The sequence below is a fragment of the Malus domestica genome, chromosome 08 (assembly GCF_042453785.1).
Source record: "Malus domestica chromosome 08, GDT2T_hap1".
Lineage (NCBI taxonomy): Eukaryota > Viridiplantae > Streptophyta > Magnoliopsida > Rosales > Rosaceae > Malus > Malus domestica.
This window is the reverse complement of record NC_091668.1, coordinates 27396832-27409698: the sequence shown is the minus strand read 5'-3', so window position 1 is coordinate 27409698 and position 12867 is coordinate 27396832. Positions and strand designations below refer to the sequence as shown.

Genomic DNA, 12867 nt, shown 5'->3' with positions numbered 1-12867 from the left:
ATACTCATGCTTCTTGACCCCTTCGTTTAGGGCCTACATGCCAATGTTCTTTTTCCTTCGTGTTACTGTTCTTTTTGAGCCTCTTTGTTGGTGATTGTCGCTCTTCTCGCTCTTTAGAGTTTTTACTTATTAATAATTTACAACGTCAACAACCACCATCAAACCTTATCCCACCAAGTGGAGTCAGTATACATCCGAGCGCGCCACTGAATTTTACTTAATAGTAATTTGAAATCAAATCATTGAAAACTACAAACACATGCAGCATTTCAATATTCCAAAATCCACTTGACTACCTAGGCAAGTCAAATAAGACCGTATACAAAATGTCATAAAAGTACAATGCAGGTCTCATTTCTTGTATCCCATATTTGCTTCTCATTAATACTCGTCCTCATCATCGTCATCGTCATCTTCCTCCTTGTCATCATCATCGTCATCATCCTCCTCGTCGTCCTACAATGATCAATAAGAAATGCAAGATCGTCAAATGTGATTACCATTTACAAACAAGCTACAAAATGTAACACAGACATGTTGACAATTATTCACTGAAACACAAACCAAAGACAAGGCCAATATTGACCGCATGAAATAGATGCCAAATGGAGTAAATATAAAGATAAAATCAATAGAGGCCACACCATGCCCTTTACCTTTTCAATATTTTCCATAGTTACTCCTTTATCTTTTGAGGCTTGAGCAGCTTTCACCTCAGCATGTCTCATACGCTCCTTCAGTTTGGACCTATAATATCGCAACCAAAGTCGAGGAATTACAACGCTTCATACAAAAGGAAGGCACCATCCATTTAATGAAAGAAAAGAAAAAGCAACAGCCACCTGAAATCTTTGTTCAGACTATTTACAACTGTTGCTACAGCTAATCCTCCACCAAATCTGGCAGTAAAATCCTTCTTGATTTGATCGAGCAAGGCAAGAGGAATATTTCGACCCATAGCCTTAGCTGCAACCACACAGTATGCTGCAGCACCCAAATGGTGTAGTTAGTTCAGCTATATGCATACATGCATCGTAAAGTAAAAAGACATGTGCGACTAGACAAGCTTGGCTATCAAGAAAGCAACTGGTAATAACCAATGAGATTCTAATTATATATGTTAATAAACCAAAAGAGGGCCACAAAGGAAAGAGACGAGAGAAACAAAATCAAATTAATAGAAGTGTAGACCGATCTCATACGATGGTCATAAAAAATGGAACAATAGTCTTAAGCCTGTTGACTGCAAGGACCAAATGATTCAACAACCATACATTGAAACAATTTAAATGAAGTAAAAAGGAAATCAAATACATGAGCACGACCTTATCGACTGAAAAGTAGAAATCGAACACAAATACATGAGACTGAAGTTGCTATCAAGCAGGTAGTTGATCGTGTAGCCACAACCTTATTGACTGAAAAGTAGAAATCAAACACAAATATATGAGAGGAGAGGTATTACTGAAGTTGCTATCAAGCAGGTAGTTGATCGTGCAGCCGCCACAGTCGTAGGTGATCTTATTTATCGAACAGGGGAGCTCAGAGAGATAATCCACAGCCAAGCCACTGACCGTATGGTCAAATTGCAACCAATCCGCAAGAACCACCGTGCCGTGCGCCACGAAGCTATAGCTCAATGATGGAGCTTTGGATTTTCTTCTCATGCGCCACCCTCGATTCTATTCTCAAGCGACAAGAACAATATTAAACATATGAAATAGATTGGCAGAGTAAAGATAAAATGAAAATCAAAAGAGTTGAGAGAATGCCCTTTACCTTGTCAATATATTCCATCGCAACTTGTTCGTCTTTTGAGACTTTAGCAGCTACATATTCCATATGCTCCTTCAGTTTGGACCTACAAAGTTGAGGCATTAGAACACGTCATAGAAAGGGAAAGGTGCAAGCTATTTAACAAGTGAAGGGATAAAGAAACAGCTACCCTAATTCATTGCTCAGACTATCTGCAATTAGTGCTTTAACAAATTGTGCACGATATTTGCCAAGAAAATCCTTCCTGACTTGATTGAGGAAGGCAAGAGGAATTTCTCGACCAATATCCTCATCTGCAACTACACAGTATGCTGCACCATTGAAATAGTGAAGTTAGTTCAGCTATATACATAGCGCTACAAAGCAAATTAAAAAGTTTATTCCGAAGCCAACATTCAGTAAAACAAATAACTAACTTATTCCGAACCCCAAAAAAAAAAAAGTTAACAATTTTTCTTTTTATTCGAAAACCAACAAAAACACGAATGACGAATTTCAATCAGCGAAATTTAGACGAGTCTTACTATCGTCTAAACCAGAACCGTAACAAAGGCACGGCAAGAGAAAGAGATATTACTGTAGCCAGAATCGATCAGGTAGTTGAAGGTGTAACCATCACCACGTTCGTAGGTGATCCTTCTCATCGAACGGTCGAGCGTCTCGAGCAAATTCAGAGCCAGGCGAGCCACATCCTCCTGATCCTGATGATTTGAGCACTCTGCAAGCATAACCGTCCTGCACATCACGAAGCTGCAGATCAACGATGGAGCCATCGATACTATTCGATTCTCTTCAAACCCTAATCATACGAGAGAGAGAGAGAGAGAGAGAGAGATAGAAAGCGACAGCGAGAGATTGAATTTCAAAACGTGTGTGAGACAAGTGACGATTTTATTGAGAAAAATACGACATTGCGGCAGGTTTGGGGAGAGAGAGGGAGTGGCCCAGCGGCAGGTTTGGGGAGAGAGAGAGAGAGTGGCCCAGGACCTGTTTGCATTTATTTTTGAAGGGACCTATTTGTATTTGTGTTATGGTCTGGGTTACTAATGAACGGGCTTAGGTCGTTGAGGATAGGCCCAGTAGATTAGAAGCTTCCATTACTTCTTGGCCTAAATCGAATACAAACGGTCCTTGAGGTAAAAATATTAGGAATTTAAACCTTTGTGATATAATTCGTTAGTAAATTCAGTTCAATAGTAATTTTTGTAGTTAATTGTCTCTTAAATTCTTTTAAACAATGCAATTCTCGCAAAAGAACGGAGGATTGGATGGAAACTTCATTAATAAAATACAAGCTGGATGGATGTAAAATATATAGTAAAATATCAACTCATCAAGTATGAAGATAATTTTTAGAGGAGGGGTTTCAGTGATATTTGGAGTTAATTTTTTTGGGTTATTCCATGAGAAGCAACACGAAATTTAGTCCATATCAGTCAACAACATGTGGGATGCCTTTTGTTAACTTTGGAGCCAAATGTGCACAAGTTTCATCTCGCATCCGGTTTTGATAACTTTGGAACTGGCCTCGTGAATTTAGCTTGTTGTAGCTGTTTGTGCGTGTTCATTTGGCCTTTTGCATTCTTGAACTGAAAGTGGAACGAATAATTTTGCAGAACTTGGATTGAAGTCAAATTTGGTCTCGTTTCTTTAGGTACGCTGATCGCAGTTCTGGTGTGCGTGTGTTCTTTTAGTTTTGGAATTGATCAACTGAAAGTAGAATGAATAATTTCTGCATCCATGAGGCTAAGTCAACTATGTAGTTGTTTTTGAGAGTGGCTGGTCCCAACTGTGGGACTAAAAAGAGTCGTGTGATCTATGAGGTTTACTGATCTTTGCAGTTTCTGATGGGGGCTCTTTTGAGATTGGCTGGTCCGAAGTCTGAGAGAAATGAGTGCCATGAGATCTCTCAGAATGACACCTGCAAGAGGCAAAGAATGTCACCATGTACTTTTGAGGAGAGCCAAAGACTAATTCCCAATCTTCCTGATGAGCTATCGATCCAAATTATTGCTAGATTCCCTAGAATTTGTTACTTCAATATCAGGCTGGTTTCCCGGAAGTGGAAGGAAACTGTTACTAGCTCTGAACTATTTAAATTGAGAAAAGAACTTGGTACAAGTGAAGAATGGCTGTACTTGTTGACGAAAATTGAAGAGGATAAACTTTCCTGGCATACTTTTGATCCCCTGTCAAGAAGGTGGCAGAGGCTACCTCAGATGCCCAATGTAGTTTATGAAGAAGAATTCAGCAAGAGTTCTTCTAGGTTTTCGATGTGGAATATGGTGGGCCCAAGCATCAAAATTGATCATACTATTAGAGGCTGGTTAGGGAGAAAGAACGCATTTGAACGAATGCTGTTTTGTGGTTACCATTGGTGCTGTTGATGGATGCCTTTATGTTCTAGGTGGATTTTATAAAGCTACGACCGTGAGGTGCGTCTGGAGATTTGATCCAATTCAGAATGCATGGAGTGGAGTGACAATCATGTCGGCAAGTAGAGCCTATTGTAAGACAGGTATTCTGAATAACAAACTTTATGTTGTTGGAGGGGTTACTCGGGAACGAGGTGGATTGATCCCTCTTCAGTCTGCTGAAGTTTTTGAGCCCTCCACCGGTACATGGTCTGAAGTACCAAGCATGCCATTCTCAAGGGCTCGAGCGCTGCCCACTGCCTTTTTGACTGACATGGAAGGATATACCGGCGAGCTGTATGCCGCGCGAAGATTGAGTTGAGTTGATAAGTGGTGCACTTTGCATATATAAGCACATGCTTTACAGTAATAAGCATATATCAGAATAATGTATGTTGCCCTCGACATTGAATCTTCCTAACTTGGTGTCCATTTGCTCGATCATGTAGGCCGGTGAAAAGGAAAAAGAAAAAGATCATGTAAATTTGATTGGTTGTACAACTTTAGAACAATCCTATCAAAAGTACTTACTAGATGGTTTTACAACACAATTGGGACTGCATCTAAACAAAACAAGTATGCTCATGTGCGTTTTTATTACAACTATTTTATTAGAACTTCATTGAAACTTTTATTAAAAATATGAGTGAAGTGCTTCATGAACCAGTCCTGTAAACCGTAACTTTTAAGCTTTTCTGTCAAATCAGGCTAAAAACGCTTTTAGTCGGCAGCCGTTCCAAAACCAGTCTCAAGTCCATATTTATCACTTACTTTTCAAAATATTATCTGCCCAAGAAAACATTATCCTCAAAGTGGTTTGCCCTCCATGACTTTGATCTGAAAAGGTTAGTTTGGGTGACATTATTGACTAATTCAATAACAACGTGACAAATATTGATGTTGAGGAAACATTAAAATCAGATGCTTCCCATGAACCAAGTCACATATGGTTCAAGTCATTTTTTTTTTTATTTTTTTTTAATTTTTTATCAAATGATAATTTTTTTTAGATTAGATGTTAGATTAGGGAGCCAACGGGGGTTCTAACCACTGTGGTGCAAGGGCAACACTCCTCTCCACCACTGTGGTAGAGGGTCACTTGCAAGCACTGTTCTAAAAATCCCCGCCTAGGCGCTAGGCAGCTAACTACCGCCCCGATTCATCCCTAGGCATTTGAAATTAAGAAAGAGACCTAGATTTGCTTAGGCATCTGCATAGCCCACCCAAGTGTCCACCTAACCCATGGATGCAAATTTCTTCTTTCTTGTTCTTGGACGAAAATGCACCTGCAAAAACAATTAACACCTTAGGTCAAGGCTGAGAGCCTCACACGCCCACGATGAATTGAGGGGGGGTGGATTTGGCTGAAGAACCTTTGATGCCAAAGTTAGAATTTTGAGGGAAAAGTGTTTGGAGAATTTAGAGAATTTTGCAAGATGTTTCAACTTAGGTTTTGGAGAAATGAAGTGGTATTTATAGGGGTGTGGCTGCCCCCTTTGGAGAGGTTGGAATCGGCCACATTTGATGGTTTTTGGGTATAATTGTAAGATATTATGTCACCATAATATCTTGCAATCAATTAGAAAATTAATTAATCCTATTTTGAATGAATATTTGGATGTTACCTTGTGGGGAGGATTTGATGAAGATGGATGAAATAGGTTTTGAACAAATACCTATTTTGATTACTTTTGACTTTGATTGAGTGATTATTGTCTGCTGCTCGCGTGTAGGAGTTCCGATGTGCCTCGAGGGTAATCTTGTCTTTTTAACCCAAAACTCCACGTGTCGCCTCCATATTTTTCTTGATTATTTTTGGCTTCATAAATGCCCCCACACCTGTTGGGCTGCTCGCAGGAAAGGGCAGCAGGTGTAAAGATATTCTTGCTTTAGGAAATGTAGGACTGTTTCCTAGTTTCCTTGTCTTCTTGTTGGATAATGATGTCGTGAGGCAGCTATCGGGGTGGTGCGGCACATCGGCTGGCAGGGGCCAGGAGTCGGCTCGGCATGGGCACTACTTGGGCTGTCGGCTTGGCTAAAGCCAAGGGCAGCTTATTGTGGATTGAGGCATTGGGGCGCAGTGCTAGGAGAACCGCATGGCTTATGTCCTTTAGGCTCTTGGACCTAACGCAGGCCAGGCTGGTAATTGAGAGAAATCAGGAAGTCGCGAGCCTCTGGGCTGTTGGAATGCTGGGCATGCAGGCCTCCTGCCTACTGGTCTGAGAGAAAAAATAAGGGAAAAGCCAGTATGGATTGAGCTTCCCTGCTAAGTACCGTGAATGGTGTTAGCTGCTTAGTCCTCTTGGTCGGGAGAAAGGTGGGCTGCTCCAGAGATATGAGGTAAAGAGAATCATCTACATCCATCTTTTCTATTACTAATAGTGCAGAGAGATTATTCATCTACATCAACTCAACGATGATCACGGTATTTTTCGCATGACGGAGTTCTTAGTTGTATTTTTCGCATGACGGAGTTCTTAGTTGTTCTTGAAAGTGTATGCTCAAATTACTCATATGCTTTTGGAAATTGTCGTTGCTTTTATCAATCATATACTATGAAAGTGTATGTTCATGTTAGTCATAGTTGTTGCATATATGTTGCTGATGTTGGTAATTAGACATATCATGTGTTTGCCTCTTGCACAAACAGAATATTGAAAAAATTGCAGACAAAGCCGACATTTTGACAGAAGTAATGAAACTTTGGTTGCTTTATGATCGCACCATTGTGCTTTGGTTTGAGATTGACTTATATTTTTTCTCATGTAATGTAATCTGTTTGATAGAGAAAGAAAATGGTCCAAGGACAATAAATGATTTGACGCTTATTAATGCGGGAAAGATACTGGAAAACACAGGACACTTGCTGATTCCAGAAATCCAGTTGGTGAACTCCCTGGAAGTCTCATCACTATGCACGTGGTTGTGCGCCCTCCTATTGCAGACAAAAAGAACGGTAATTATGTTTATGTTTTACTAGACTTGCTTGCAGTTGTGTTTTTCTTTCAGCCTGAATATTTGCAGTTATGCTGGATATATCTTGTAGCACATGCTCTTTGTTGAGTTTGTTATCTTGACTAGCCTCTTCCCCTAAGTATCCGACATCTTGGTAGTTTTCATGAGTGTTTAACCCCCAATTGGCAATCGATTTTTTTAGGACTCATAATTGTTGTGCATCAATCTCTTATGAACATAGCTGTTTCTGAGGAATTCAGCAGCAAGGTATCTTGCTTCTGGTTCCTCTCAATTTCTTGACCTGAGCTCACATGCTAGAATCTGGATGTAGTCTTACGTCAATAACTAATTTCTCATGCTACTTCTTGTAAGTGCAGTTTCTGTATGACATGACACAATTTGTCTTTATTTTGTATGTTTGTTCCTTAACTGAGCAAACGTGTTGTCTTTCGTAATAGCTCCAACCAATAAAGCAGGATAGGCTCTTTTTCATTTGTATTTGTTTTGTATGCTTGTTTTTTAATTGGGCCTCGGGTCCTTGCCCTCCCTTGATGTATACCTTGCCTTCCTAGTTTTTCCTGTGTGCTATCATTCTGCTATTATATATACTCTTCCAAAATAAACAATATCCGTAGATCGTTCCTTCTTTTCAATAATTTTAAGTAGATGAAATTATGGCTAGCAGAAAAGTAAACGAATCTTGATATATATGCGACGCTTTGACATTAATGTTATGTAATGCTTCGATATAGGATTATGTTACCAAAACAAAAGAAAAGGTTCCGGAACAAGGAATTGACACTTTAACAGTTGCATTTTTATACAGATAAATTGATGAATGATTCTCCAGAGCAGCCTCAATGTTCATGTTCAATATTGTAGCTTCTGGTAACAAGCTTCGTGGAGCTCCTTCAGTCTGTTATTGTTTTCCGTGTCTTCTCATGTGTTGCTGATGGGATGCAGTTCAAATCTCAGTTACCGGGCGGTGAAGTAGCATCAAGAAATTCATGGATTCATCAGCCAGACTTTTGTTACTTTGAATCTTATCGTGTCCGTATGTAAAACGCGTTATAGTTCCTTATAGCATGTGATTTGTTACTGAGAAAAGGACCATATTGATGGATTAGGAGCTTCTTCTGTTTTTCTGGCATCAATGAATACAAGCGTAAAAGAAAAAAAGCAAACGAACATATTGATTTGATTGATTCGCAAGCTTATTGTAAAAGCTGAATTCGTTTTTTATTGGTTCAAGAGCGTTTTTTATTCACCTGTAGATTTTTGTCTTGAATGCTCTTAACCACTTGAGTTACGTGTTCTTTGCAAGTCTCGTCTCCCAAATGAAATTGGTATGTAGAAGGGATGCATGGGGAGAAAATGCAATATCTTTCGATGTTTGAATAAATATGACAAGAAATTTGATTGACTATATCGCAGAACTACAACATATTCTCCCAGCATCGTAACAGCGTTCTTTACCTGTGATACCATAAACCAGTTGCACAAACCAGCAGAGGTTTCTATTTACACTGCTGCTGAGCTTTCGATACCACATTTCAACATCGTGAAGTTTCACGGCTAGCGGCTAACTGGCCCGTACATTATTCACCTTTCACATATACGATAACATGGTGCAGCAAGGCATGTCGGACCATCAATTCTCAACCCCGTAAAGGGCTATTTCTTCGCAAACAAGAATGGATGGCTACGGTGACTATTACGAAGGGTCTGTTGATATATAACCCTTGAGCTAATATCTTGAGGCTAAAGTTACAAATCTTGATTTTTTTCCTTTTATGTGCTTTATCTTTATGATGTAATCTGAGCCATTGGATCATAGTCCAAGTGGTCTCTTCTCTAGCATAGGATCTAAGTGATATAACAAGACAAGTGGCATCATCTCATAGGATGATAGCAATGTATGGTTGAGATTGTGTTGTGTATTGGTGAGTGAAGGATCTCCCTTCCTCTACATACATAACGGTTACAAATGTATTTTTGGATATAGTGAAAAAAAACGAAGAGACACATTCGATCTTCTTCTCTCTCATTTCTTTATTTTGTTCTTCAACCTCCAACACAGAGATCTCCATTGAAAAACACATAAAAACACAAACTCTAATATGGCCTCAGAGCCAGATTCGGTTATCGAAACTGGGCGTAAATCTGTGAAAAGAAAACTGGAATTGATTCGAGCTGCAATCTAGCTCATACGACGATCGAGGTGGTGTGATTTCTTGAATCCGATGTCTAACATGGCAGGATCAGGCACTGCTGAGCTTCGCACACCAGTTTTCAATGGAGAAAATTATGAGTTCTGGAGCATTCGAATGAAAACCATTCTGAAATCTCATGGGTTATGGGATCTCGTTGAAAATGGGTTCGATGCTTCAGATCCAAAGAATGAGAAGAAGAAGATAGAAGAGGTCGAGGTTACGGAAGTGGAGAAGTCGACGTTAGCTGAAATCCTGATGAAGGATGCTCGTGCACTTGGGTTGATCCAAGGTGCTGTCTCAGACCAAATTTTCCCCAGAATTGTGAACGAAGAGACCTCAAAGGGTGCTTGGGACATTCTGAAGCAAGAGTTCAGAGGAGATAAGCAAGTAAGGAGCGTAAAATTGCAAGGTTTGCGTCAAGAATTTGAATATACTCGCATGAAAGATAGTGAATCCTTATCTGTATATCTCACTAGATTGTTTGATATAATGAATCAAATGAAGAGTTATGGTGAGGATCTGTCTAGAGAGAGAGTTGTGCAAAAATTGTTGATTAGTTTGCCTAGATCATATGATCCTATTTGCTCCGTAATTGAACATTCTAAGGACCTTGAAACTCTTGAGATTCAAAAGGTAGTTGCTTCTCTGAAAAGTTTTGAACTCGGATTGGATAGACATGCTGAAAATTCTACTGAACGAGCTTTTGCTAGTCTAAATGTTGGAGGTAAAAACTCTAAGGGAATAGGTTATTCTGGAAATCAAAAGTTTCAGAAAAACTGGAAATTCAAAGGAAAGAAGTGGGATAATAAGCCAAATTTTGTTCAAAGACCAAATGTCTCTAATGATGGAAACAAGACAGCTTGTAGACACTGTGATAAATTGCATTATGGCAAATGTTGGTTTGAAGGGAAGCCAAAATGCACAGGTTGTGGGAAACTTGGGCATGTGATCAGAGACTGCCATGGAAACAAAAATATACAGAAGGTGAACTATGTAAACCATGTTGAAGAAACTGGTACCCTGTTCTATGCATGCAATGCTATGACAGATGTGAAGGTGAATCATTCATGGTACATTGATAGTGGTTGTAGTAACCACATGACAGGTGATGAAAGGTTACTAATCAACATCCAAAGGAATCTGACTTCCAGGGTAAAGATGGGAACTGGAGAGATTGTTCAGGTTGCAGGAAAGGGGACTCTTGTTATAGAGACCAAATTGGGAAGAAAGCACATTCAAGAAGTGATGCTTGTTCCTGGACTTGAAGAGAATCTGCTAAGTGTTGGACAGATGATGGAGCACGGGTACTATCTATTGTTTGGAGGAAATATTGTGAGTATCTTCGATGGTTGGTCAATGGATAATCTTGTGGTTAGAGTGCAGATGACAAACAACAGGTGTTTTCCTCTTACAATGATGCCAGCAAATCAAATAGCCTTGAAAGCAAGTGTGATACACTGTATGCAGATATGGCATAAGCGCTTGGGGCATCTAAATAACACAAGCATAAAAATGCTTGAAGATCAAGAAATGGTTCATGGATTGCCTCATTTGGAGAAAACCTTTGTTGTGTGTGAAGGCTGCATGCTAGGAAAGCAACACAGAGAGTCTTTTCCATCAAAATCAGCTTGGAGAGCAAAATTTCCTTTGGAATTGGTCCACACAGATATCTGTGGACCAATGCAAACTGAATCTATCTCTGGAAATAAGTACTTTCTGTTGTTCACTGATGATTGTACTAGGATGTCTTGGGTATATTTTCTCAGAAACAAGTCAAGTGCATTTGATTGTTTCAAGAAGTTTAAAGCAATGACAGAGTTGCAGTGTGGATATAAGGTGAAATGTCTAAGGAGTGATCGGGGTGGAGAGTTCTTATCAACTGAATTTGATAGTTACTGCAATGAGCTTGGAATTCAAAGGCAATTAACCATGGCATATTCTCCTCAACAGAATAGAGTAGCTGAGAGGAAGAATAGGACTGTGGTGGAAATGGCAAAATCTATGATGCATGAAAAGGGTCTTTCTTATGCATTTTGGGCAGAGGCTGTGAACACTGCAGTCTACATACTTAATAGATGTCCCTCAAAGTCCCTCAAGAAGATAACTCCATTTGAAGCATACATTGGTAGAAAACCAGGCATTGCACACTTGAAGATCTTTGGGTCACTATGCTATGTGCACATTCCCTCAACACTAAGGCATAAGCTTGAAGAAAATAGTCGCAAGTGTATTTTTGTAGGCTATGGAATCTGTGAAAAAGGGTACAGAGTGTTTGATCCAAGTTCTAATAAGATCATCCTGTCTAGAGATGTACACTTTGATGAGAATGCTTCATGGGAGTGGGAGAACACTGATAAGAGTGAAATACAAGTTCCCATGATTATTGAGAATCAAATGGCAGATTGTAGTGAAGGACAGAATCAAGTGGAAGTATGTGAACCAAGTCAATTCTTGGATACATCAACTCAAGTGGAGGATGTTGTTGCATCACTAAGTGAGAATGTTTTCGAAAGTTCTCAAACAACTGATCACACACCACAGAAATGGAGAAGTGTAAATGAGATCATGGCTCAGTGTAACATGTGCATTGTAGAACCTGAAAACTATGAAGATGCTATTCTAGATGAGTCATGGGAAAATGCAATGAAATCTGAGCTTGAAATGATTGAGAAGAACAACACATGGGAGCTAGTTGATAGACCATTTGACAAGCCAATCATTGGTGTTAAGTGGGTCTATAAAACGAAGTTGAACCTTGATGGATCCGTGCAGAAAAACAAGGCCAGACTAGTGGCAAAAGGTTATTCCCAAAAGCCTGGGATAGACTACAATGAAACATTCGCCCCGGTTGCAAGATTAGATACTATTAGGACCTTGATAGCACTTGCTGCACAGAAGGAATGGAATTTATATCAGTTGGATGTAAAATCTGCTTTTCTGAATGGAATTTTAAAGGAGGAGGTTTATGTTGAGCAGCCACAAGGTTTTGTGAAGGAGAGTGAAGAAACCAAGGTGTATAAGTTGAACAAGGCTCTGTATGGGTTGAAGCAAGCTCCGAGAGCTTGGTATGATGAGATAAATTCCTATTTCGGCAAGGCAGGTTTCAAGAAGAGTTCTAGTGAAGCAACACTTTATGTCAAAACTAGTGAAGCTACAGGTATCATTATTGTTTCACTCTATGTGGACGATATTGTATATACTGGAAGTTGTCCAAAACTACTCGAAGAGTTCAAAAATGACATGATGCAGCATTATGAGATGACTGATCTGGGGTTACTTCATCATTTTCTTGGCATGGGAGTAGTGCAAACAGATAAAAACATTTTTATCCACCAGAGAAAATATGCAATGAAGCTTATTGAGAAATTTGGGATGAAAGATTGCAAATCAGTGGCAACACCACTGGCTGTGAATGAGAAGTTATGCAAGACAGATGGTAGTGAAGCAGCAAATGAAAGTGAATATAGACAAGTTGTAGGTAGCTTGTTATACTTGACTGCTACAAGGCC

General features: G+C 39.5%; 1 protein-coding gene and 1 pseudogene across 2 annotated transcripts; one reads left to right on the top strand and one right to left on the bottom strand.

Annotated features, from left to right (window-relative positions):
* Positions 1-211: 211 nt before the first annotated feature.
* Positions 212-2765, bottom strand: LOC103428905 (uncharacterized). Of its 2 annotated transcripts, none has more exons than XM_029107289.2 (7): positions 2354-2765; positions 1946-2087; positions 1780-1861; positions 1466-1682; positions 843-984; positions 657-747; positions 212-456 (listed from the first exon to the last, which is right to left on the bottom strand). In XM_029107289.2, the coding sequence occupies exons 1-7, from the start codon at positions 2547-2549 to the stop codon at positions 382-384; spliced, it is 945 nt and encodes a 314-aa protein (XP_028963122.2). In that variant the 5' UTR covers positions 2550-2765; the 3' UTR covers positions 212-381. The 2 variants fall into 2 exon arrangements, with proteins under 2 accessions (XP_028963122.2, XP_070682659.1); XM_070826558.1 differs by having other exon boundaries at positions 645-747; positions 2354-2667.
* A 726-nt stretch (positions 2766-3491) lies between these two features.
* On the top strand, positions 3492-4682 carry LOC103441838 (F-box/kelch-repeat protein At1g22040-like; annotated as a pseudogene).
* Positions 4683-12867: the final 8185 nt, after the last annotated feature.